Here is a 24,307-nt window from a genome sequence, read left to right as displayed (position 1 = left end):
GAAAGAGAGACTCTTGGGTCCCTCTACTGCCCCCAACAGTCCACTGGAATCATAACAACCACTCCCCAGTCAGGGTTATCATTAAAAAACGTTATTTTCGATGTGTCTAAATACTGGTTTTAAACACAAAAGATGGTGTTATAACATCATCACATCACCCTTCTCAACTGTCTTATTCTTGTTTTTTTTGTCTTGCAGCTGTTTGTTGTACAAGCACGTGCCCCTGGACGGCTTCAGCTCAGCACTGGGATCACGAGGAACGCTCTCCAGCCGCCGCAGGCGCAGGCGGCGCAGACAAGCACATGTGCGGCGTCCCACCCCCGATCACCCTGAGATGGCTGTTCTCAGTGGGAGACAGGTACAGTCGGAGCACCGTATAGGCTTTATTAACTTTATTACAGGCCAGACTTTGGACTTTGATTGCTTCGGTTGTGGTTTTGCAGCCTAAATACAGTTTACGTGGGATGAAAATGAATGAAAAATGATTTGAATGTTTGTGTTCTGTAGTCAAACCTCCAACTCAATCTGCGCGTGGCCCGTCCTGGGCCGTATGTCCTGATCTTGGAGTACGCCAGCGAGGTGGACGCTGCCCAAAACCTCAACATACTCATCAGTGACCAGTCAGGAGAGTACGTCCCTGCACGTGCTAACGTTTACAGTTGTACCTACAGGTGAGACACCTCTCCAGTGGCTTCCTTCATTCATGTAGATGTTGCCTCTCAGCCTCTGTGCTCTGCCACTTGCAGCTTTTTGTGCCGGAGCGTCGCCCTGGACGCCAGCAACCGTGTGTCTGTGCTGCAGCTCTCTCACAAGACGGAGGTTCTCATGCAAACATCAACAACTTCCTTCCTGCTGGTGAGGGAGCATTTCCACCAAAACCTTCATGACGCCAGTAAAAAGTGACTTATGAGCTGTGTGTGTTTGGCTCTGCAGTACAAAGTGTCTGCAGTCCCTGCAGAAGAGTTCTCTATGGACTATGTGGAACCAAAGCCGCTCTGTGTCTCCACTCATGGACGCTTCACTGAAGACAGGTATTTAATTTGGCATTTAACGTCACTTTTCATTTGATATTGCTGCACTCCAGCAGAGCATCAGGGAGCTGGAGGTAGAGATACAAGCCATCTGATCAGTATTCACTGATGAAGCCATTGACATGAGATGTTTGTTAAAGTCAGAGAGAGAGAATGGACATTAATATTAATCTGACCTCTAATGGTCCTGCAGCCTTTTAGATATCTGAGATGCTTCTGAAGAGATGGACCTGCTTCTGAACTCTCAACCCCCCCCCCCCCCCACACACACACACACACACACACGCACACACTTTCTCTTCTGACTTCTGAACAGTTTATTTGTACACTGCACATAATGAGCAGGTTAGGTGGGACAGTTTCAGGTGTGTGTAATGGCTAGTGTGCTCTCCTGTCATTCACTAAATGATGTACTGGGAAGAGTTCGGGACCTTTGCCAGGAATGGTCACAAAAAATGTTACAGTTCCAACTGTGAATGTCTTAAATCCTTCCCCTCTGTGTCTCGTAGTCATTTACTTGGATTAAAATCTACACACAGACATGCCGAAGCCTGACATTAGAAAGTACTGTCATTTGAAGCTCTCCCAGTTCTCTTTCACCACCTGATAAATGTTTTTTTGTAGCCTCACAGATGCTTTTCATTACTTTCCAACTATATTTAAAAATGCCCCCCCCCTTGTCCTTCCACTCTGACGTCCTTCCATTAATGCACCCACGCAGGACCTTTGAAAACATGTTCAATATTCTCCCAGAAGTGCACAGTTGATGTGCAGTACTGCTCACTGGCGGAACTCAATGAGATTCCTGAGGGTTTCATGGCTTAAAAAAGGGAGATTACAGGAGATTAATGTCTTTTCATTGGTCACAACCTCTGACTGGCCACTGACCCCTCCGCATTAACACCTCTACACAACAACCTTCACAATCCACACGTTTTTGGTAACGGCCATTTTCTGCTGTTGAACGTTGCCAGTCGGCACTGCATTCAGAGCCAGTTCGAGAGGCCGGCGTCGGCCCGGGTCCTGTATGCAGCACGGGATGGACAGCTGTCCTCGGCACCGGCTGCTTCTCCGCAACGCCAGGAGGATGTGAACTGGAGACGGAGAAGGCAGACGGTGGTCCCCGGTCCTGATGGCGTCCTGCTGAAGTTCCCTCAGGTAATTCCAGTCGTGGTGCAGCCTCTTCTCTGCTGTTCATGTTCCATTTCAGCTTCTCTGCTCGGTACTGAAGACTTCATGCTTTCTCCAAGACGGAGATTACTTTCACTCCCCAGGAGCCCCTCAGGGGCCGATACGTGGCCTTGATGCATTATCACCAGCCTGAACATGCCTCCTTCCCCGTCGACGTCCGCGTGGCTGCGGGACGCGAGTGGAAGGGTGAGTTTTCTGGAGGAAGTGGCGTGCTCATCCTGCGTCCCATTTTGTCAACTCTAACCTTGTTTAACCTCTTTTGCAGGGTCCTTGAATGCATCATTCTGCCCTGCTGTGTCAGGCTGCAGGAAGGCCGTGCTCACCAATGGACAAACTGCCCTCGACTTTGATGGGGATTCTTGGCAGGCGCCAAGCATCGCTGTGACGGTGCCGCCAAACAAGACTCTTGTTGTGGTCAGTAGTCGAGGCAGCGGCGCTCAGGAGCGAGAAAACCTCTTTGAGTAAAGTTTATGGGTTGGAGGGAAACAGTTTCATAGCGGCGTGATCCAGGTTGAGTTTCTGCCTACGTCTCCTCTTGTTACGTCAGTTTCAACAATGAAAGCACTGTTTTCTACCTTATAGCTCAACACGGCTTTATAAAGGATTTGAGGCAGCAGCAGGCTCAGCTTTTTCTTCTACCTGGTTCCATCTTCTGGAGTCAAGCAGAAACATTTTGTTCCTCCCCTCTAGTGCTGTTCTTTCACCTTTGCAGCCAAAACAGGAACCCAGAGAGTGTGTGTTTTTGCAGTGCCTTATAACCAATAGCGTCTTTCTAGGATTATATCCTGCTGGTTCCTGAGGGCAGTTACACTCCGAAGCTCCTGAAAGAGAAGCTGGTGGATAAATCTGCAGATTTCGTCCAACGGTGCAGGAGCGAAGGCTTCCATATCGAGTATGTATCCATGCAGGTTGTGTGTGTGTGTGTGTGTGTGTGTGTGTGTGTGTGTGTGTGTGTGTGTGTGTGAAGGAACGACCCAAGTCTGAACAAATTGTGCCATCTAGCTGTGAAAATGGCATTTAAGAAAAACATCTTTTATTCTCCCTCAGCCCCAAATCCGCATCGCCGTTCTGCAGAGACTCCGCCCGCTCGCTGGCGGCGGCCTACAACGATGGCGCTCTGCCCTGCAACTGTCACAGATCCGGGTCCGAGGGGTCGAGCTGCGATCCGGCTGGAGGACAGTGCGCCTGCCGACCGCACGTCATCGGGCGTCAGTGCACAAAGTGTGCTTCGGGATACTACGGCTTCCCCTACTGCAGACGTGAGCCCGGCTCCGCGAGCGCTCCTCCCTCTGTTCGCCTGTCGACGTTCCCTCAAACGCCTCCTCTCTCCCGTCTGCAGCGTGCGAGTGCGGCCGTCGCCTGTGCGACGAGGTGACGGGGAAATGCATCTGCCCCCCTCAGACGGTGAAACCGTCCTGCGACGTGTGCCAGGCCCAGACTTTCAGCTATCACCCCCTGCTGGGCTGCGACGGCTGCGAATGCTCTCCGACCGGAATCGACGACGTCACCAGGCCCGACTGCGACCGCCTCACGGGACAGTGCAAGTGTGTGAAAGCACATCAGTGTGTGCAGGTGGCCTCGGGTTCTGGATCATTGTGTCTGGCTTTTGTGTAGTTGCAAGCCTCGGATCGGCGGGCGCCGCTGTGACCGCTGCGCCGCGGGATACTATCGCTTCCCCGAGTGTCTTCCTTGCAACTGTAACCGCGACGGCGTCACTCCGGACGTGTGCCACCCAGACAGCGGGAGGTGTCTCTGCAAGGTGACTCCTTCTCGTCCTCCTGTCCCCTCGTGGACGTTTTTGTCCGCGAGGCTCTGAGTGGCGTCATTGTCGTCTTTGCAGAAAAATGTTGCCGGCAGCAAGTGTGACGCCTGCAAGGACGGCGGCTTCTACTTTGACCCCTCCAACCCTCACGGCTGCACCAGCTGCTTCTGCTTTGGAGCAACTGACCAGTGTCGGAGCTCCAGCCTCCGCAGGGGGAAGGTGTGTCCTCTGTTCCTGCTTCTACAATCAGCTGTTTCCTCTTTTAAAAAGGAGATGAATTTGGAATAAAGTGTTTATATGAGCGACAGAGATGCAAACCTGCATCATTATAACCCAACTCTGTTATTAGTTTGTGGACATGGACGGCTGGCGCCTGGAAAGCCTTGACCAGGAAGAGGTTTCGTCGGTCCTGAACCCGGTCAGTGACACGGTGGTGGCGGACGTCCAGGAGCTTTCACCCACAGTCCAGACTCTCCACTGGGTGGCGCCGTCCTCCTATCTGGGGAACAAGGTAATCCAAATGGAGTGACATCGAGTTCCCTCCACTCTTACCTTTGCCACCATTGTTTAGCCAGAGTCCAGGTTCTGTTCCAGGTCCACGATCCCTGCCCTTGACCCACATTCTCCCCTTCTTCCTTCTCTCAGGTTTCATCCTACGGCGGTTTCCTCACCTACCAGGTCAAATCTTTTGGGATTCCAAGCGAGGGCATGACCCTGATGGACAGGAGACCTGACGTCGTGCTCACTGTGCGTGGCGCTGCCAGACCTCCCTTTACCGCTTGGGCAGAATGACGGCTCATTAACCTTCTCGCCATCTGTCCCTAGGGTCAGGGTATGACCCTGGTCCACGTGGCCCCCCAGGTCCCCCTTGCTGATCGGCTGTACCAGGGCAGAGTTCAGCTCTTGGAGGTGAAGCAAACATTTCAAAACCTCCTTCACACTCTACCCACCACTTCCATCATCATGTTGAAGCTCATGGACATTACTGTGATCCGCAGGGAAACTGGCGTCACGCTATCAACAACAGGCCCGTTTCCAGGGAGGAGCTGATGATGGTCCTCGCTGACCTGGTTGGACTCAGGATCAATGCTCTGTACTTCACTCGGAGCCAGCGGCTCAGCTTAGGGGAGGTGGGCCTGGAGGAGACAACTCGGGATGGGACTGGAGGTCCTGGAAACACAGTGGAGCAGTGTTCCTGTCCGCCCCAGTACACCGGAGACTCCTGTGAGGTGGGGCTCATTTCTCCTGGCACATTAACACGTAGAACGATGTAGCATCTTGGTTTGGGTATATAGCTGATGTCAGTGGTGACTCTGATCTGGGTGGAGAGAGGTGTTGAAAAAGACATCTAAGGACTGAGATCTCCTCATTTTCACAAGGTGTCTCGACACGCCTGAACTCAGCTCCACACCCTTTTGAGACAAAAAAAATTCCTGAGTGAAGAAGCCTCAGGTACAACGCACTGGAAAAATCCAACTGGAAGAGCCGCAGAGCCAAACAGAGTCGCCCCAGGCTGGGATATGATGCACAATCATGCAGACATAATATTAGTGATTTTATAGCCCAAACCACTGGCGTGGCTACAGATCCCAGAAACGTAATGTAAACAAACGCGGTGTCGTTGCTATGGAAAAGCCTCACTCCAATCCTTTTTATCCTGGGAATGGTGCTGACTAGACTGAGCCTGTTTGTGCTTCTCAAATCTGATTCGTGCACACATGACTGTGCACAGAAGCTGGTAGAAAGTGAGAATAGAGAAGCGGCAGGAATCCTCCCAAGCTTTTTTCCCTCCGACTGTAAATGAAAGGCTTATCGTAACGGCGCGGTTCCTCGGCGCCCACCAACTGGTGGGGAGCGTAAAGGAAGACTTTTTGTGTCTGGAGGCGGAATGACAGGCCGCCTCACCTCGTCCCAGGGTGTGTCCAACCCTGAAACACTCTGCTGAGCCTGTGGGGGCAAGAGTCCAGCTGACACACCTTTGTCTGTTTGCGTGATTCAGGTGTGAGTTTTGTGTCTGAGGTCTGAGTTGTCTCTGAGTCTCGTACCGTTACGCAAACAGCGGCGTACACCGTACTACACGTGCACGCGCGCAGTGCTTTACATAAACACGGCAGCTTTGCACTGTTGTGATTTTTCCTTTCTTCACTTCTGTTTGTGGAGTTCTCTTCTCCTCCGAGTTTTTAATCTCGGGCTGATGGAGGGAAAGAGGGAGAAAATGCAGGAGAGCATGTGAACACTTGCGTGTGTGTGCTCGTGCACTCGCATACACTCACGCCGGGCGGCAGTACTGACTCAGGTAGGATATGGGGCGTGTCCTCCACATGCGTGCACGTATGCAGGGGTGAGTATGCGCGCTTAAGAGGCTGAGACGGGGAGAGCGGAGCATTATTTCACACAGACTAAACTTTAGGAATGTCGGATACACACATGGGGAGGTGGCCGGTTAGGGGACTATTGCTGCAGACGCTCCTGTGTTGGACTTTGTTGGAGCACGGCTACGCTGGCCCCAGGCCGCACCAGAGAGGGCAGCGACTCCGTTTTCCCAGGCAACCCTATGGATGGAATGACCGGACACAGAATCCCGCACGACACGACCGGGGAAGCCAGAGGATCGAGTATCCGTCTGTGAATGATGACGGCGGCCAGTGGGTCCGCTACCCCTCGCTGTTCGACAGAGGGCAGAAAGTGGTTTATCCCTCTCTCAATGACAATGGTGGCAGTGGTCAGAGTCAGGTAAAAACACACGACGGGTCTGTTGTGGCTCCGTGTCTGGAAGTTCGACTTGACGCTGTCTGAAAGGGAGAAAGGAATGATCGAGCTGTTAATCATTCTCCTCACGGGTCAGGTTCCTTTGGCAGCAAGTCCTCACACGTTGTGCAAAAGCTGGGAGACGAGCTTATAAGAGTCTTAATGAAGCAAAAACCGAATCTGAATTTGAGGGTAGAGTCTCTAGAGTCTCGGAGGTCTTTATAGGAGAGACGCTGCTGGTTTTAAACTGCTCATGTGATGTCATATTTAAGCACTGTGCTACAAAAGACTAACAAGACAGTTTCTGTAACTCAGCAGTTATAATATTGCCTCTGAAGACCAACTCTGCACATTTGTGGGCTTTACAGTCATGGATGAGTTGTTTACATCCAGGTTATTTGTTTGTCCTGTCAGAGATGTTCCCCTGGTTACTACAGAGAGGACAGCGTGCCCTTCCCCGGCCGCTGCGTGCCCTGTGAGTGCAACGGTCACGCTGAAGAGTGCGAAGACAAGACGGGGAGATGCCTGGTAAGGAAAAACTTCCTTGATATTCGGAATTCTCAGAGCAACAGCTGCTTAATTTGGCTCCTATGTTATTGTGACCTTTGACCTCAAGGGTCCACAGCGAGGCGTCATTTGTGTGGACGCAGCCGACGCGATGGTTGCTTCTTGATTTCCTTTCGTTCCTTTTCCTTCCAAAATCTTTGTTACGCAAGGCTCTCGAACAGGCCTGCGTGTGCACGGATCCACCCGAGCGCTGGGAAACGCACCTGATCAGGACGCACACACACACACACACACACACAGAGACACACACTGAGACACACACTGGTGTTTAGTAAAATACCCGAATGGCGTGGGGTTCTTTTGTTGTGAATATCCTGTGTTGGGTCTTTTTGGTGTAATAAAGACATCACTCCATTTCTCAGAACTGTCGGTACAACACGGCGGGAGATCGATGCGAACGCTGCAAAGAGGGTTACTATGGAGACGGCGCTCGGGGGACGTGTAGAGTCTGTCCGTGTCCATTCAGCGTCTCCACAAACAGGTGGGTGCCAGTCGGTGAGCAGCTGTGCTGTAAATACCTCTACAGACGTTTCTCCTCCATTTGAAACCTCTGTCCTCTGTTGGCAGCTTCGCAGTAGGTTGCAGAGAGGTTTTTGGAGCCTTCCAGTGCATCTGCAGAGACGGCTACACCGGAGACAGGTGTCAGAGGTGAGTGTCGAGGACTTGCTGCATGTTGCACCTTTTGGAACGTAGGTGATTCTTAATCTTCATCTTGTGTCCTTCAGCTGTGCTCCTGGTTATTTTGGCGATCCTCTGGCGCCCGGAGGAAGATGTCAGCCCTGCCGATGCAACGGAAATGGCAACAACTGTGACCCCAGGACTGGAGGTTAGCGCCTCGGCGCAGAATTTCAGTGTTAAAGGTGAATTTCTCACGCGGATTCTGTCAGTGATCCCGAATTTCTTTGTTTTATGGTTTCCTCAGTTTGTAAGAACACACTGGAACCAGGAGACACAGACGAGCACTGCCAAGGTGAGCCCACCCAAAACCGAGCCTTTTGAGGCGTGATAACGACGTGCCATCTTCTCTTGCCCTGTGCCAGAGTGTGACAATTGCGCCCAGACTTTACTCAACGATTTGGAGAAGCTGGACGATGAGCTGGAGAGGATCAAGGCCCAGCTGGGTAACAGCACTGCCAGCCGCTCCGCTCAGGACAGGCTGAAGAAGCTGGAGAAGAACGTGGCAGACACCAAGGTAACCTGAAAAGATCAAGATCACTCATTCAGGGCCCGTGCTTCTGCACACAGCTGCAGAAGGTGTGTGGGTTCAAACGCTCAAGAATCCTGCTGATAAGCAATCACGGCGTAGTTTGTCCTATAGCACATGTGTGGACACGAGCTAGTGCCAGAGTTCACCACCTCGACTTGTTTCCCTCTTCAGAATCTGGTCAATAAGTTCTCCTCCATCATCAACAACCAAAAGCCCAGAATCGACCAGTTGGACAAGGACACGGGCGCTCTTTCAGATGACATCAAAGCTCTCAAACAAAAGGTATGGAGTGTTCCTAAAGAGTAGGTTCACGTAAAAGAAAGCAGTCAGGTGTGTCACAGCCAGGTGCTGTGTGTGTGTTCAGGTGGAGAAGAGCGCTGCTGATGCTGACAGGGCGGTGACGAATGCTGAAAAGACCCACAAGAGGGCGACAGATCTGGACTCGGAGGTGGAAAGGCTACGCAAGAAAATCCAAGGTGAGGGGAATCATCAGCATTTAGTTGTCTTTCAGTGTTTCGGGTGCTTTTTGATCACGACACTGAGAGCATTTGGTTGCGTTTTCATAGATTTGCTGCAAAAGCTGAAGGAGTCGGGCACCACGGTGCCCAGCAAAGACTCAGAGAAGCTGTTCAGGGATGCTGAGAGGATGGTGAAGGAGATGGAGAAGAGGAACTTCACCCCCCAGAAGACAGCTGCCCAGAAGGAAAACGATGAAGCAAAGAAATGTAAGTCTCCATCAGAATTCCGTCTTTGAAACAGTTGTTCTGCTTAAAGCAAACTGGCCTCCTCTGTTTTCTAGTGCTGGAGTACATCAAGGCTAATGTGAGCAGACAGTACGATGAGAACAACGAGACGGCAAACAAACTTCAGGACCTATTAAAGGGATATGAAGCCAAGCTGAAGGACCTGGACCAGGCCCTGAAGGACGCCAAGGATCTGGTGAAAAAAGCCAACGCGCAGAACGGGTTGAACGGACAGGCGCTGGCAGATCTGCAGGTTTGAAGCCACAAAATCAGAATCAGACGGCTGCTGAAGCTGTGCGTGAGCAGCGGTGACGGGAGAGCTTGCTGTCTGCAGAGACGCGTCCAAGAGCTGAAGGAGGAGCGGGAGACGGTGGGGGGCCAGATGGACATGGCCAGAAATGAGCTGAAGAAGACGAAGGAATTACTGGACATGCTCGACGACAGCAAAACGGTACCGCCGTCCTTCACGTTGAACCGCTGCACGCCATCGCGCGTGTTGGCAGGTTACGCTGCTATGTTGTGATAAATGCCGTGTTTGTTCCTACACGAGCGAGCAGTCGGGCCTCAACCTGCCGCCCCCTCAGATTAGGATCCTCGATCTTTAGAATAGCGTTTCCTCCTCTCACGGCAGGAATACGAGCGCCTGGCGGCACAGCTGGACGGAGCCAAGACTGAAGTGACCAAGAAGGTGAATGAGATTTCCAAAGCTGCGGCCAAGGAAGATATAGTGGAGGCTGCCGAGGAACACGCCAGGAACCTCTCCAAGTTGGCCAAGGAGCTCGAGGAGTAGGGTTTTTGAGTAGAAGTAGTTCATCTTCCATTGTTCTGTTTTCTTAGCCGAGTGTTTTCTGGCCTATTTTTCAGCTCTGTGAGAAACGCAAGCGGTCGTCCCGAGGTCCGCAACGCCAGGGACGCCATCGACGCCTACAAGAACATAACGGACGCGGTTAATGCTGCTGAAGCTGCAGCCAATGACGCCAAAGCAGCAGCAGACAGAGCTCTGAATGTAAGTCAAAGGCGTGTTTTAGCGTATTTAAATGGCACCGGAGGCGATCGGGTCACAACAACCGTTTTCTCTCACAGAGCGTCAAAGACCAGAGGCTGGCAGAAAGAGCAAAAGACCTGAAAGACAACAGTAACGACCTCCTCAACGAAGCAGAAAGAACTGAAAAAGACCTGAAAAGTAAAATCGGACTGTTGCTTCTAATGTAGCTGGAAAGCTAACTGTCACTAACTCCTTTTTGTTCTTCAATAGAAGCTGCAAGTGACATCAGAAATCTAAATAAGCGCCTGATCGATGCTGACAAGAAGAAGAAAGCCCTGCAGAAGAACCTGGAGGATGCTCAGAAGCAGCTGAACAACATCAGTAGAGGTAATGGATTAGCTCCTCTTGCTAAATGTGCGTGGACATATTTTTAGCTCACGCTTCCTCTCGGTCGTTCTTCGATGAAGATGACATCAGAGATATGCTCGATGAAGCCAAGAGGAAGGCGGCTTCAGCCAACGGGACAGCCAGTGACACCATGGACAGACTCGACGCCATCAAAAAGGAACTGGACAAAATCAGTGTGGCTCCTGGTGACGGCAACCTGAACAACGCCCTGACTGATGTGGACCAGTCCAGTGAGATTTAGGAGTTCTTTCTAACACCCGTGTTACCTTATAAACCCTTTGATTCCATGCTTACTTCTGCCGCTCCTGTTTGCAGTCAAGGACCTGTTAAAAAGCATTCCCACTCTGAACGATAAGATCTCCGAGGTGGAGAACTTGACCTCACAGTTCTCCCAGATTAACAACATAACTGGAAACATCAAGAAGATAAAGGAGCTCATTGAACAAGCCCGAGATGCTGCTAACAGGGTGAGGTCCCGCTCTCAGGGGCACCTGTCCGGCTGCCTGGCAACCCTCTCGTCCTCATCCTTCTCTGATTTCTCCACTCTGTTGCCAGATTTCCATCCCGATGAAGTTCAGCGGCGCGGGTCACGTGGAGCTGCATCCGCCCAAAGATCTGGAGGACCTGAAGGCATACACGTCCATGTCGCTGTCGCTGCAGAGGCCCGAAGGCAGGGGGGACGGGAGCCGCCGCCGCCGCCGCAGGCAGAACCAGGGCAGTGCCAACATGTTTGTCTTGTACCTCGGCAGCAGAGACGTAAGACACACACACACACACACCACACACACACACACTTCCAGATCAAGTGAACTGGTTCGAATGTTTTAATCAACGGTGTCTCACAGTCCTCCAAGAACTACCTCGGCATGATGGTGAGGAATAACGTGCTGTACGGCGTGTACAAGCTGGATGGACAGGAGTATGAGATAGAGACGAGTTCCATCATCTCGTCTCCATCCGAGCCCGCCAGGTTCGACAGGGTGGACCTGAACAGGTGAGCTCAAACCTGCAGCATCTTTTTATTGTTCTCTTATTATTCATGTGCTCAGGTAGATCGATCTAACTTTTTTTCCCCCCACATACAAATATAGAATCTATCAGGATGCCCAGATGACCCTCACCAAAGACATCACCTCTGGCAAGACCATCCCACCCATCGAGGGCCGCAAGCAAGGCGAGGGGAGCAAGAACCTCCTGGATCTCAGTCCTAGTGACGTTGTCTTCTACGTGGGAGGCTACCCTGCCAACTTCACTGTAAGCAGGTCCTAATGCAGAAAGGGACCCCGCTGAGCTGGCTGCAGAGTTAATGCCCTTCTCTTCCTCCTCCTCAGCCTCCAGCTTCTCTCAATTACCCCATGTACGAGGGCTGCATCGAGTTCTACTCCATTAACGACAAAGCCGTCAGTCTGTACAACTTCCGAGCCAAGGACAAGATCAACTTGCAGACTCCTTGCAAAAGGTGGCTGGACGATACCAGCAGAGTTCCTACGCCAGCTGCTGGATCGGGCCGTGATGAGGTCGTCTAAATGGGAACAGAAACAGGTCTCACATGTTTTCCACTTCTTTCTCCCTCATCTCCAGATATGTGGCTCCAGTGACGTCCAACTACTACGAGGGAACCGGATACAGCAAAGTGCTTCTTAAAAAAAGGAATCCGGTCCTGGTCATCAGCATGGCGCTCAAGTTTCGTTCAGAAAACGGCCTGATCCTGTACCTCGGCAGTGAGGTGAACCACCTGCCACTCTCCGAATCCCTTTTGTGCGTTTGCCAGAGTTTGAAGGCTTTTCTTCCGTCTCACCGTAGGACTATTACTTCACCGTGAGTGTGGAGAAGGGCATCGTGTTCATCCGCAGTAATCTGCTGGACACACCAGCCACCAGTGACCAGAAGATCTTCCCAGTAAGAGTCTGTGTTTTTGCTCAGTTTCCCTCGTTCCATTTTTAAATGAAGGTCACCTTTTCTTATCTTTCCCTCAGAAGGAAGACTGGGTGGAGGTCCTGATCATCAGTGCATCCACGGGAAAATTTACGGTCCGGGTAGCCAGTAAAGAAGTCGCCTCAGCCCAAGCGACGTACAACAACGATGACTTTAATGAATCCTATATTGGCGGTATCCCAGAAGACCTGAGGACGAGGTAGCCCTTCATTTTCCTCGGCCTCTATGTAGTTTGAGTCCCATTTGCTGACGCGGTCTGGCTGCCTCCTGCAGAGACAACATTACCGTGCGGCCATTCAAAGGATGCTTGACTAATCTAAAGAACGTTGATGTCACTGAGCAAGTGGGCGTCAGTAAAGGCTGTCCCGAACAGTCCCTGGTATGGTACTTTCCTGATATTCACATCGTAGCTGGACCACATCAGGTGCTGACAGAGGAATGTTTCTGCCGCTCAGGTGGTCCGGAAAGCAGAGTTCAACCTCCAGAGCTCCCTGTCGGCCGGCCTCAAAGGCCTCGGCCTGGACAAAGATGTCACCGTATCCCTGGGATTCAAGAGCACGCAGAGCCGGGGTCTGCTCCTGCAGGACAAGCAGCCGGTGGGGACTCATGTTTGCCTTGGAAGGTGGTGCCACGTGACAGACATCGGCACTGGGGTTTGAAATGTGTTTGGCTCTTCTCTGCGTCAGGCTAACGGGATGAATCTACGATTGGAAAATGGCCACGTGGTTCTCCACTTCAATGACAAAATGTGGAAATCAAACAAGCAGTACAACGACGGCCAGTGGCATTACCTGACTGTGACTAGGAGGGCTGGAAGGTATGTTTAAAAAGAACACATTCCAAACATCTAGCAGAGCCGACGAGGCTAACGCCGTGAGGAATCTTCCAAACAGGATTGAGCTGCTCGTCGATGACGAAGATAAAGGTCAGGAGGAGAGCGGAACGTCCGTCCCTGACACCGGTGGCCTCCTGTTTCTGGGAAGGAACCAGTTCCAGGGCTGCATGTCCAACCTCTACACGAGGCGGTAAGTGCTTCCCGCCCTGTCGGCTGGGGATCGTCTGGAAAATGCTGCAACCACGGCGTCTTCATCCTCCTCCTGTCTGACAGGCCTGACAACCTGTACAAGGCTGAGGACTTCAGCACCTTCATGTCCTCTGGAGACGTGCTGCTGGACGTGTGTGCTGCAGACAGCCCGGCTCAGCTCATGAGGGACCGCGGCGCTAAAAAGGTTTGTTGAACGTGTCTGCGCTCGCGTCTCCGGTGCCAGGTCATTTTGGTCGTTTCCCACATAATTGAACCCCAACAGGCTGAGCTCCCAACGCCGCATCATTCAACAACCTCTGATTAAATTACAGGTCGCATTTAATACACGGACATGTTAGCTTCCAAACAGGCTGTCCATGACGAGAAGATGAGAATAAAAACCAGACTTTACTCGAGTTCAACCAGTTATAGCCTGTTTTCTGGGCCGAGTCGATGACTTATTGCTCCCAGGAAGTCGTGTTTCTAACCTGTTTGATTAACAGTGTGTCCTTGTTCACATACGTACGTTATATTTTGCTGCCTTATTTCCAGAGATGAAGAAGAAGGAGGACAAAGACCTGCCGATGCTGACAAGAATTTAATATTGACGTGAAAATCCGGCAGCTTGCACCTCAATGCTCTGTAGCTCGAAAGCACGTGCACATTCATCTGCACTGTACCTTAATAAAAACAAGTTGCATGAACATTTACCACTAGTCCAGACATTTAAAGGTTAAATGTATCTGTCTGTGTATTTAAACAGTCACTGAAATTGTGAATAATCCTCATTGTCTCTTCTTTCATGTAACCCAGTAATCAATCACTTACTAACGGTCGTTCACAAGCACGCCCTCTAACTCACTGTCATCCCACCTGAACGCTCATGATTTCACACAAAAAGCCTTGAAATCCAGGTAAAATCATGACAATAAACTCAGTAAACATCAAGGTCTGCATCTGGATTTTTTTTTTTTTTGGTGGGGGGGGTTAATAACACAGCAAAAGGTGGTTTTTAATCTTTAAATAGCAAAGTAAAGAATTTAGGGAGTGTCAATGGAAGCTGGGGCTGCAGAGAGACGGTGGCAGCAGAAGCTGACACAACTTTCATCAGGCTTTTGCCTTCTAAGAATAGATTGTGCCTAATTTGCTGTGATCATGTGACTCCACAGCCACCGTCAGCTGTGTCCTCTCAAAAGCGTGACTGTTAAATCCCTCCAGACTCTGCATGCCCTCCATTATTCATCTAACATCAGGCCTCTGACTGGAGGAGGCCTCATCACGCCTGGCGGACACGTCACATTACCTGAATGATGAATTCTGTCTGCGTCACAAGTTCAAACAAGTCCAGGAATCGGTGGAAACACCTGCAGGTCCTCTGAGAATCGGTGCCGTGGCACCAGTGTGTGCTGAACACGTGAACCATGTCTGTGCCTTCATGATTAATCATCTTCTGTCACAAGTTCACCTCTGAAATCTGCACATGTGTGACTAACGACAATAACCCAGGTCACATGAGCAACCTGCATGTGTGAGCGGAGCTCATCAATAAACTCTGTGTCTGCTGGGATGTTATCTAACAGTCTGGCTGCATGACCGAAGAGCTTTGCTGCTTTTCTCTGATGGCAAAAATGGATCCATGGATCAGATGGGGGGGGGGGGGGGACATCAGTGATGGCAATTTGTAAAAAAATAAAATAAAAGACATGTAATCAGACACATGTTGTACTATTTTAAAATAATTTTATGAATAAAACACATTTTAGATGTTTTCTCAATGGAATTCTAAAAACAAGAGTGTTGATTCCATAAGATGGTTCAGATAATCCATATTTGGTGATGGCGTGTGTCCATTTCTGTGTTGTTTCAGGATGTCTTGATGCAGGGGATGGATGAAATGTCCCCCTGTGTGTCCCCAGCCATGGCTGAACATGCTTATCGCACGTATGGGTCTGTCAGCAGCCTGAGCTTCAGTCTTCCTCTGCAGGTTCTGCAGCCCAGGTGAGCTGCGCTCTGCACCCTTCCTGGGTCACTTACTCTGTTACGTCAGACTCTAAATGATATGATTTAATCATCATCATTATTTATTCCAGGCCACAAATTTCTCTGGATGTCAGGACTCGAGCTGCTGAGGGCCTGCTCTTCTTCGCTACTACCAGAGGGGGCGCGCTCACCTCGCTTTATACATGTCCAAAGGCAGGATCAGGCTGTCTGTAGGCAAAGAGAAAGAAATCTTCAACAGGGAGAAGTACAACGATGGAAAATGGCACACGGTCAGTGGAAACTTAATCTGCTCTCCTTGAATTTACTTTAAAACACTGTTGCTTTTTTGTGTCTATTGTGGCTGACCTGTAGGTCATGTTCAGTTTGGAGAGGAAGAAGTTTCGACTGGTTGTGGATGGAATCAGAGCTCAGGATGGTCAGCTGACAAACGCTGAGCTGGCATCCATGCAGCACTTTGTCTCACCTGTGTACCTGGGGAGCGCACCTGAGGCTTTCCACAAGGAGCTGAAGGTCATTTACACACAAAGCTGCCACACCTAGAAAATGACGAACAACCTGAAAATGTTCGGCTCTCATTTTCAGTCAAAGGCCCTTCCAAAGCAAAGCGTGCCCGGCTGCATTCGGAACTTCAAAATGAACGGTGCGGCGATGACCAATCCCACCACCAACCGGGGAGCCGGCCCGTGCTGGGAGGGGCAGACGCTGAAGGGGGCTTATTTTGCTGGGAGCAGAGCGCACGTTGTCATCAGTGAGTACGGAATGATCACGCACATCTTAAAGTCCGGAATGATCACCTGAATCCAGGCACCTGAAATGTCTCTTTATAATAGCAGATTATTAAATCATGCGACTAAAGCCACCAAGTAATTAATGAAAGGTGCCCCTTTAACCAGTAATTAGTTACTACTACAAGGACACCAGAATGGAGGGTTTTCTTTGCCTAAAACCCCCTGAAGCCTCCTTGGCATGTTGTTATTGTTGTCTGCTCATTAGTTGAGAGTCAGACACTTACAAGCTGCCAACGCCCACGCCGCCTCTGGTTCTGTTTCAGATGGCTCCTTTGTTCTGGGCTCCACGTTTGAGCTGCTCTTCAGCATTCGCCCTCGGAGTCCAACTGGTCTCCTCCTACATGTGGGTGACTCCAGCAGGAGCCCGTCCGGAGGTGGGACGGGCCATTATCTCAGCGTTTACATGCTGAGAGGAGAGGTGAGACTTCAGCTTTTAACAAAAACAGCTGCTCCCACGCTGGTCGGTGGCATAATCTGATGTCCTTAAAAGCTGAGAATCCCTGAAAACATGGTTGGACTTTCAGGTCGTGGCTCTGGTGAACAACGGCAAAGGAGAGTTTATGGTTACGGTGAAACCAAAAGCTTCTTTATGCGATGGAACGTTTCACAAAATATCAGGTAAGTTTCAGGTGATGTTCCGGGACCGCCGTCGTTCAGAAACGGCCGCAAATATAATAATTTCTGCGCTGCTTTTGAACAGTAATCAAGAGGAAGAATGTTGTCCAGCTCCACGTGGATACAGTAGACAATTATAAGATCGGCCCACCATCGTCGGCCCCAACTTTGACCAAAAGCTCCCTGTATGTGGGTGGCATTCCTGGTGAGGAGAACCTGTTCACCCAAAATGCTCATATAAAGAATAGAACTGCTAAAAGTCACCACAAATGTGTCTGTGTGCAGAGATGCTGGGCCGACAGACGCCGCCTGTCACAGCTTCCTTCGTTGGCTGCATCCAGGACATGAGCGTCAACGGTGAGCCCGTCTCGTTCGAGAGGCCGCCGGCCGTCTTCGGTCCGGTCAACCTCAAAGAGTGTCCAGGCTGAGCCGGGCCGGCAGCAAACAAGCTTCGGGACCACCAACGACCACGTGCAATCTGTTCCTGGAGACGCAGGGCGTGTAAGGATGTATATATCATGGGGTGTGTGAGTGTGACTGTGTGTGTGTGTGGTGTGTGTGTGTGTGGGGGGGGGGGGGGTAGATGTAAATATGGGCAGCATCTTCTAGGTTGATGCAATTTCTTCTTCAGTTATACATTTCTGTATTTATTTTGTAATAAATTCATTTTGAAGGTTTCTATTAAAAAGTGAATAAGCCAACTAGATTCCTACTACCTGAGGGAGGGGTGTGTGCGTGTGTGTGTGTGTGTGTGTGTGTGTGTTCATATTTCTAACTGCTACTGAACGTGTTTGTGACTGATCGTGGCTGCACCGTGAGCAGCCTGGCACTTTAAAAATATAGTTGCCTTCTGTTTTGGTGCTTTAATGGAATCAACCTTTGATTTTTCTATCTGCTTTATTTCTTTATTCATGTTGTTTTTTTCTTTATTTCTTGCTGGAATCAGATGTTTCTAGGACAGTTATTAAACCCTGTAAAACCACACGGTTCAGTTCAGAATCCACTCGCCAGCATCTAAATATAGACTTTAGCCGACAAACACATCTGGGCCTAATTGCTGGTTTTCATGGTTTATTTCCTTTTTCTCATCTATTGAATATTTGATGAGATGTTTTCAGATTTATTGTTGTTGGGGGCAGTTCATTAGAACAGAGAGGTTATTGCATTTAAGGTGAGAAAACAAAGCTCTCATCTTGAATCAGTCATGTTTGGGACCATTTTGTCCACATTATTGTTAATTTTGAACATTTATGTGTATGAAACTCACTGCCAGTGTTTACTTTTGTGTGCATATGGATGAACAAAGATGCATGACGACTGGAGCTGCATTCCTGCGATCACCTGTTATTTTATAATCTCTTTGGCTGTTTCTTCATGAACTCTTGCAGCATCAGTGCCATATTAAGTTCTGTCATCAGTGGTAACTCAGTTTTTTATAAATATAAAGTATAAATCAAGATGTGCATTTTGATGTGTGTGGCGCTGTTGAATTTGTTGATTTATAATCAGCAAAACCAAATGTACATCCTTTGTAAAATACAAGAACTGTAATAAGCAATCTTTTTGAACATATAATTTCTAGTACTTTATTTGTTAGAATGTTTAAAAACGTTTTCTGCTTAATTAAAAATAATTTTATGGACCTGACCTTCACTTGCACTACAATTAACTATTTCTATCCTTAAATATAAAATATATTTCCCTAATTTGGCACAGAAATCGGTTTATGTGGTGAAAATATCTCGAAGTTGTGTGCTGAGATGGAGAGAAATAGTTTAAATTATAAAGGAAAAGCTTCTTTTAAGACATCTTTTAATGCAGGCGCCCTTCCGCACAATAACCACGCCCACTTTGGTGTTGCCTTCACGATCTATGTGAAGATAGGAGATTACACCAACCTGTCCCGCGGAAACGCCTTCCCGTCTCAAACCTTATCGCATGTACTAACACCTAGAATTATACCAGTGAACTCCCTTACAATACTATTTTCAGTACCTTCCACACATTAGAAACAGTGTTTTTACCGAGATGTTTACAACATAAAGAAGGAGAATTAAAAATTCCGATGCCTCGAAGTGCTCCGCGTTTCCGGTGTGTGTCCAGTCAGTCGCAGGAACATAAACACCGGCAGGCGGGCGGCAGCACACGGAGCAGCGGCCGAACCCGAGCAGGGAGCGTTCATTAGCAGGCTGACAGAATGTGGTGAACATGGCCGCGTTTGCTGCAAAAAACTGCGTCACAGGCCGCGACGCTTGTGCATTTGAGTAAAGTAGCTTCACGCTCCGCACGCCCCCCACCCCCCGTCCCCCCCTCGCCTGCGGTGTAGGGTGTCTCAATGGCGGCCCCAGCCGACACTGCGCCGGGGAGCCAGGAGGAGGCAAAGACGGAGCCCATCAACGACGCAGAGTTGGCCCTTGAAGGGATCAATATGCTGCTCAACAATGGATTCAGGGAGAGCGACGAGCTGTTCCGGACATACAGGTACGTTTATTCAGACTTGGCATTCAATTGTCTCCATGTTGACATCCATAAAATGCATATATTCTTTATTAAACATTTTGGTAAGCGTAACGGCTACAACTGTCAACCAGCGCATGTCCAATAATGGAGCCCCCCCCCCCCCCCAACATGTGCGAAGAATCCCCACACCACCAACATCCGTCCGCGCTGCAGAACCATATGATCGAGTCACAAGCCGGGTGGAACTTGGTAGAATGCCCCCAGCATGTAGGCGCTCACCTCAGAACATGTCGGGTAAGCCTGGCCGAAAGGCTGAGAAATGTGACTCTTCCCGTCGCCCTGCTTCTGGAGCCGGTTTGGGTCCATTCCGTTCCAACACAAACACGCTGACGGGCTGCACCTGTTCTGGATCTGATCAGAGAACAGGACTCCATCATCCATTCTGATCCTTGTGTTGAAATGCCCACTGGCTCCATCATTAATGGTGATTAATGCGCTCCAGGAGGAGTTTGAAGCCCAACATCACATCACAGAAGGGAGAGCATATGTGTCCTGACCCCTGCTGACAGCTTAAATGTCAATTCACCACTAATTGCAGTGGAAGCAAAAGGAAAAAAGTGGTTTGATGATGTTTGGATGGGTTAACCTCAGCCCTCATTTTGCATTAATGCCTTTGCCATGAATGGCTTCAGTGTTCCGTGCACCAACAGGTCTGGGGCATTTTTCTCTTCCTGATTTGCTTGTTTGTTCGATTCGGCCCTTGCTGACGCGCCGCTGTGCTCTCTTTCAGGAACCACAGCCCTCTGATGAGTTTCGGGGCCAGTTTTGTCAGTTTTCTGGTGAGTCTGGGAGGAAAAACTGGAGTTCTGGTCGGAGTTCTGTCTTATGTGTTTGTTGTTGCAGATGGAAGTCTTGCTAGCTTACCCAGCAGCTCTAAACAAGGACTTTTACAGTAACAGGAAGTAGGTTGAGGAAGTTGTTTGTCTCCTCTTGGGTGACGCGTGGTGCCTCCTTCTGAGGTCATCTAGGGAGGTGTTGTAATTCAGCTTTAATAACCCTTTTTATTCGCCGCTCTTCCATTAAATGTGAGCTCTTGCTTGATCGGGGGAAATAATCCAATAAATCAGATTCAGCGATAAACAAATCCGCCCTTCCTCCGTCACATTAAAGGTGTTTCTACTTGGATAAAGAGCTGAATGTGATTTGTGAAAGCGCTGCTCAGATGCTAACGGCCTCGCTGCTGCAGTTTAACGAGTTGATCTTTATATTGAGCTGGACGAAGGAACGATTCAAAAGCCGTTTCGGAGATCTAATTTCATCTTTCCCATCTGGGTTGATGTCAGCTTTATTTGATTTGTTTTGTGTTTAATTCCTTCCTAACGATGCATTCCTCATTTGAGACATTAATGTTAATGCAAACAACATTTCGTTCTCTGTATCTATCACTAATACCAATAATCATAATAATACCAAAAGGAAACTATATATATAGAATAGAATATAAGTCAGAACTGTCATATATTGAATGTAAAGGGAATGGAGCAAGGTCAATATTTACATAGAGATGAATTCAAAGTTACATTTTCCAGATGTCTGAAACCCATTTAGACTTCATCAGTTTTTGTGTACTTGAGAGTTTTGTTTCTTTCCTTTGCAGAACGCCATGATGACGTTCGAGGAGGAGAAGATGCAGATGGCCTCCGAGGACCTCAAAGCCACGGAGAAACTGTGCGAGGCTGAAAACGCCGGTGTGTTGAAAACACTAAAGAACAAGATCAAGAGGAGTGTGAGTCATTTACACGCATGCGGGAGGATTCAACGTGCTGTCAGGTTGTCACGTGTTGCGTGTTGTTCCGGCGGTCAGGGGGACGCGCACAGGTCGGGGGCGGCGGCGCTGGACCGGCTGCAGCGGCAGATCATCATTGCAGACTGTCAGGTTTACCTGGCGGTGTTGTCTTTCATCAAACAGGAGCTGTCATGTAAGAAACCGCCGCCGCTCTGTTGTCGCGTGGCGCCGAAGGACGCGACCCAATGACCTCTCCTCCCTCGCAGCTTACATCAAAGGAGGCTGGACCCTCCGCAAAGCCTGGAAGATGTACAACAAGTGTTACAGCGACATCACACACCTCCAGGAGGGCAGCAGGATAAGGGCGTCCGGGCAGCCGTCTCCGTCCCGGTCCGCGTCCTTCGACCGGTCCCGGCAGAGCCGCTCCCCGTCGCCCGGGCGGAGCCCATCCCAGAAAGCGGACCCGGTCAGCCCAGAGGCCCTGGATCGGCTGAAAGGTTCGGTCAGCTTCGGGTACGGCCTCTTCCACCTCTGCATCTCCATGGTCCCGCCGCACCTGCTGAAGATCGTCAACCTGCTGGGCTTCCCTGGCGACCGCCTTCAGGGCCTGTCGGCGCTCACGTGCGCCAGTGAAAGTAAGGACATGAAGGCTCCCTTAGCTACGTGAGTATGGGAGTGAGTACGTGCATCTGTTTTCTGGCTAAAACATCATCTAATCTGTTATAACGATACGGGGTCCCGGCGGGGAATAGTCTCCAGTTACCTTTTCTAGTCAATGAACGTGTGAACTTGCTGTTTTAGCCACATGGCCTGCTGCTCTCTCCACAGACTCGCCCTCTTGTGGTACCACACGGTAGTGCAGCCGTTCTTTGCTCTGGATGGCACTGACACTCGGGGGGGTCTGGAGGAGGCCAAGTCCATTCTTCAAAAAAGAGAGGCCGTTTATCCAAACTCCTCCCTCTTTAGGTTCTTTAAAGGCAGAGTTCAACGCCTTGAGGTGAATATGTCCCGACATCAGCCTGGTTTTTGTGTTTGTGTGGACTCGTCCTGGAATCAGCCCTGTGTGTCCACAGTGTCAGATCAGTAGTGCCTTGACCTCCTTCCATGATGCCTTGAATCTGGCCTCTGACCAGCGGGAGATCCAACACGTGTGTTTGTATGAAATAGGTAAGGTCCCCCCCGCCCCCCAACATTTTTGAGTGGGCAGAGCTCCGGATGAGTGTCTGATGTTGCTTGCTGTTGCAGGCTGGTGCAGCATGATCGAGCTGGACTACAGAGGAGCCTTCAGAGCTTTTGAGAGACTCAGGAGGGAGTCCCGCTGGTCCCAGTGTTACTACGCCTATTTAACCGGAGGTGGCCAGAGCCCCGTGTTTATGTCCATGTTCCTTATGAGCTGATAATCAGTAGGATGTGTTGTGCAGTGTGTCAGGGGGCCACAGGTGACCTGCAGGGCGCCGTGTCTGTCTTCAAGGACGTTCTCCGACTCTTCAAACGCAGAACCAACCAGATCGAGCTGTTCTCCATGAAGAGGGTGAGTGTGTTTCTGGGCAGCTTTGCTTGTTGGTGTGAGAGGAAACTCACGCACGGGTGCACGTCTGGCCAGGCCGAGAAGCTGAGGAGCAGCAGCCTGACCAAAGACCTGTGCGTCCTGTCGGTGATCGAGATCCTGTACCTGTGGAAGGCTCTGGCCAACTGCTCCGCCGAGACGCTGCAGGCGATGACGCGAGGCAACTCTGCCGCCGGCACATTCGCCCGTTTGTGGTTTTTGGGTCGTTAACTGTGATTTTGTGTTTGTGCGTTTGCAGCCCTGCAGGGGGTGGAAGATGCTTCCTGTGCTGGGCTGAAGTACCTCCTCCTCGGTGCCATCAACAAATGTCTTCATAATGTCAAAGACGCCGTTCAGGTAGGTACGAGGCCCAAAGAGGGGAAAACCCAACTCTGACATTTGGAACTGATTTAGTTCCCTTTAAAATTCCGCAGTATTTTCAACTGGCTGCCAGCGATGAGGTGGGACGTCTGAGCAACTCCTACGTGCAGCCGTACTCCTGCTATGAGCTGGGCTGTGTGTTGGTCAGCAACCCAGAGGCAAGTTTGGCTTTTGAGTGTTGCCTGGTGTGTTAGCCCCCAGGTTAAGATGTCACATGACCTGACTGTTCTTCCTCCATTTCAGTCTGTAGGAAAGGGCAAAACGCTGATGATCCAGGCCAAGGTAGGCCCTCATTTACATGCCTAGATGTTCTCTGCCTGCTCAGGGTTCCACCTTTAAAGTCAGTCAAGTTTCATGAGCTGGCAGAGGTAAAGGTGTATCACCTGAGCGTGGAGCTGTGAGGCTGACGGTGCAGCTAGCTGAAGCTAGCCGATGTTAGCTGATCAGGCAGCATTGATCCGCCCGAGAGAAACCACTATTAAAGCCCATCTCTGTCATTTTTAACTGGATCATGCAGGAGGACTACGCTGGCTACGACTTTGAGAACAGGCTCCACGTGCGCATCCACTCAGCTCTGGCCTCCATTAAGGCCGGAGCTCAGCCCTGATTTTACCTGGGAAAACACCTCCGAGGCAGCAACGCCGTCCCGACGGATTTTCCTCCTCGTCGTACATAACGTTGTTTTTAACGTGTATAATGCAAATGTTTTATGGGGAGAAGTTACGTTAAGGTTACGGGGATGTTTACATCAGGATTTAGGCTTCTACTGTTGTACACGTCAGTGTTTGGAGGTCCTGGCGTTCTCTGTTTCTTTAGATGAGTCGAGATTTACTTTGGGAAACGTTTCACAAATCAACTGGAAAATGACCAACAGACATTTTTACATCTCCACGTTATCGACTTTAACAATTATCTTTACTATTCTCAAGATACAAAACAGTTTTAAATCAGTGCTGGTGACCTTTGTGCACAGTTTTGCTCTGGCTGTAAAATGGGTTTATTTATATTTGTTTGAGCAAAGAAAGTGTGAGAATGTGAGCTTGATTAAATAGAAATCATCCCACAGGATGGTGGCCCAGTGTGTTAAGGGCTGGGCTGCCAAGCACAAGGCTCTTGGTTCAAGACCCAG

At 49.9% G+C, this 24,307-nt stretch overlaps 2 protein-coding genes across 2 annotated transcripts in view; both read left to right on the top strand.

Annotated features, from left to right (window-relative positions):
• LOC130539416 (laminin subunit alpha-3-like) overlaps positions 1–18,652 on the top strand; it is a 33,401-nt gene extending 14,749 nt beyond the window's left edge. The window contains 54 exon segments of the mRNA XM_057057743.1: positions 199–358; positions 508–671; positions 747–855; positions 934–1,031; positions 2,006–2,189; positions 2,282–2,408; positions 2,488–2,636; positions 2,999–3,114; positions 3,270–3,481; positions 3,562–3,766; positions 3,837–3,981; positions 4,063–4,203; positions 4,334–4,495; positions 4,630–4,731; positions 4,810–4,893; positions 4,983–5,213; positions 7,147–7,260; positions 7,662–7,780; positions 7,867–7,947; positions 8,025–8,125; positions 8,222–8,269; positions 8,340–8,491; positions 8,678–8,788; positions 8,871–8,982; positions 9,073–9,231; positions 9,306–9,502; positions 9,584–9,700; positions 9,881–10,035; positions 10,114–10,255; positions 10,333–10,432; positions 10,505–10,621; positions 10,702–10,872; positions 10,958–11,109; positions 11,198–11,398; positions 11,488–11,636; positions 11,734–11,896; positions 11,974–12,101; positions 12,224–12,368; positions 12,446–12,541; positions 12,619–12,776; positions 12,851–12,956; positions 13,033–13,173; positions 13,264–13,394; positions 13,471–13,602; positions 13,686–13,806; positions 15,469–15,599; positions 15,692–15,764; positions 15,767–15,871; positions 15,954–16,112; positions 16,185–16,350; positions 16,654–16,808; positions 16,915–17,008; positions 17,091–17,210; positions 17,291–18,652. Coding sequence (XP_056913723.1) covers positions 199–358; positions 508–671; positions 747–855; positions 934–1,031; positions 2,006–2,189; positions 2,282–2,408; positions 2,488–2,636; positions 2,999–3,114; positions 3,270–3,481; positions 3,562–3,766; positions 3,837–3,981; positions 4,063–4,203; positions 4,334–4,495; positions 4,630–4,731; positions 4,810–4,893; positions 4,983–5,213; positions 7,147–7,260; positions 7,662–7,780; positions 7,867–7,947; positions 8,025–8,125; positions 8,222–8,269; positions 8,340–8,491; positions 8,678–8,788; positions 8,871–8,982; positions 9,073–9,231; positions 9,306–9,502; positions 9,584–9,700; positions 9,881–10,035; positions 10,114–10,255; positions 10,333–10,432; positions 10,505–10,621; positions 10,702–10,872; positions 10,958–11,109; positions 11,198–11,398; positions 11,488–11,636; positions 11,734–11,896; positions 11,974–12,101; positions 12,224–12,368; positions 12,446–12,541; positions 12,619–12,776; positions 12,851–12,956; positions 13,033–13,173; positions 13,264–13,394; positions 13,471–13,602; positions 13,686–13,806; positions 15,469–15,599; positions 15,692–15,764; positions 15,767–15,871; positions 15,954–16,112; positions 16,185–16,350; positions 16,654–16,808; positions 16,915–17,008; positions 17,091–17,210; positions 17,291–17,433 — 7,354 coding nt within the window. The 3' untranslated portion in view covers positions 17,434–18,652.
• Positions 18,653–19,109: 457 nt separating this feature from the next.
• On the top strand, positions 19,110–24,173 carry LOC130539421 (tetratricopeptide repeat protein 39C-like). Its single transcript, XM_057057749.1, has 14 exons — positions 19,110–19,486; positions 20,256–20,304; positions 21,123–21,251; positions 21,330–21,444; positions 21,518–21,914; positions 22,080–22,248; positions 22,325–22,418; positions 22,497–22,604; positions 22,673–22,782; positions 22,855–22,978; positions 23,057–23,154; positions 23,232–23,336; positions 23,422–23,460; positions 23,696–24,173. Exons 1-14 carry the CDS (start codon positions 19,341–19,343, stop codon positions 23,783–23,785), a joined length of 1,773 nt encoding a protein of 590 aa, XP_056913729.1. The 5' UTR covers positions 19,110–19,340; the 3' UTR covers positions 23,786–24,173.
• Positions 24,174–24,307: the final 134 nt, after the last annotated feature.

This window comes from Takifugu flavidus, chromosome 15, assembly GCF_003711565.1.
Source record: "Takifugu flavidus isolate HTHZ2018 chromosome 15, ASM371156v2, whole genome shotgun sequence".
NCBI classification, from domain to species: Eukaryota; Metazoa; Chordata; class Actinopteri; order Tetraodontiformes; family Tetraodontidae; genus Takifugu; species Takifugu flavidus.
This window is presented reverse-complemented; position numbering and strand designations above follow the sequence as displayed.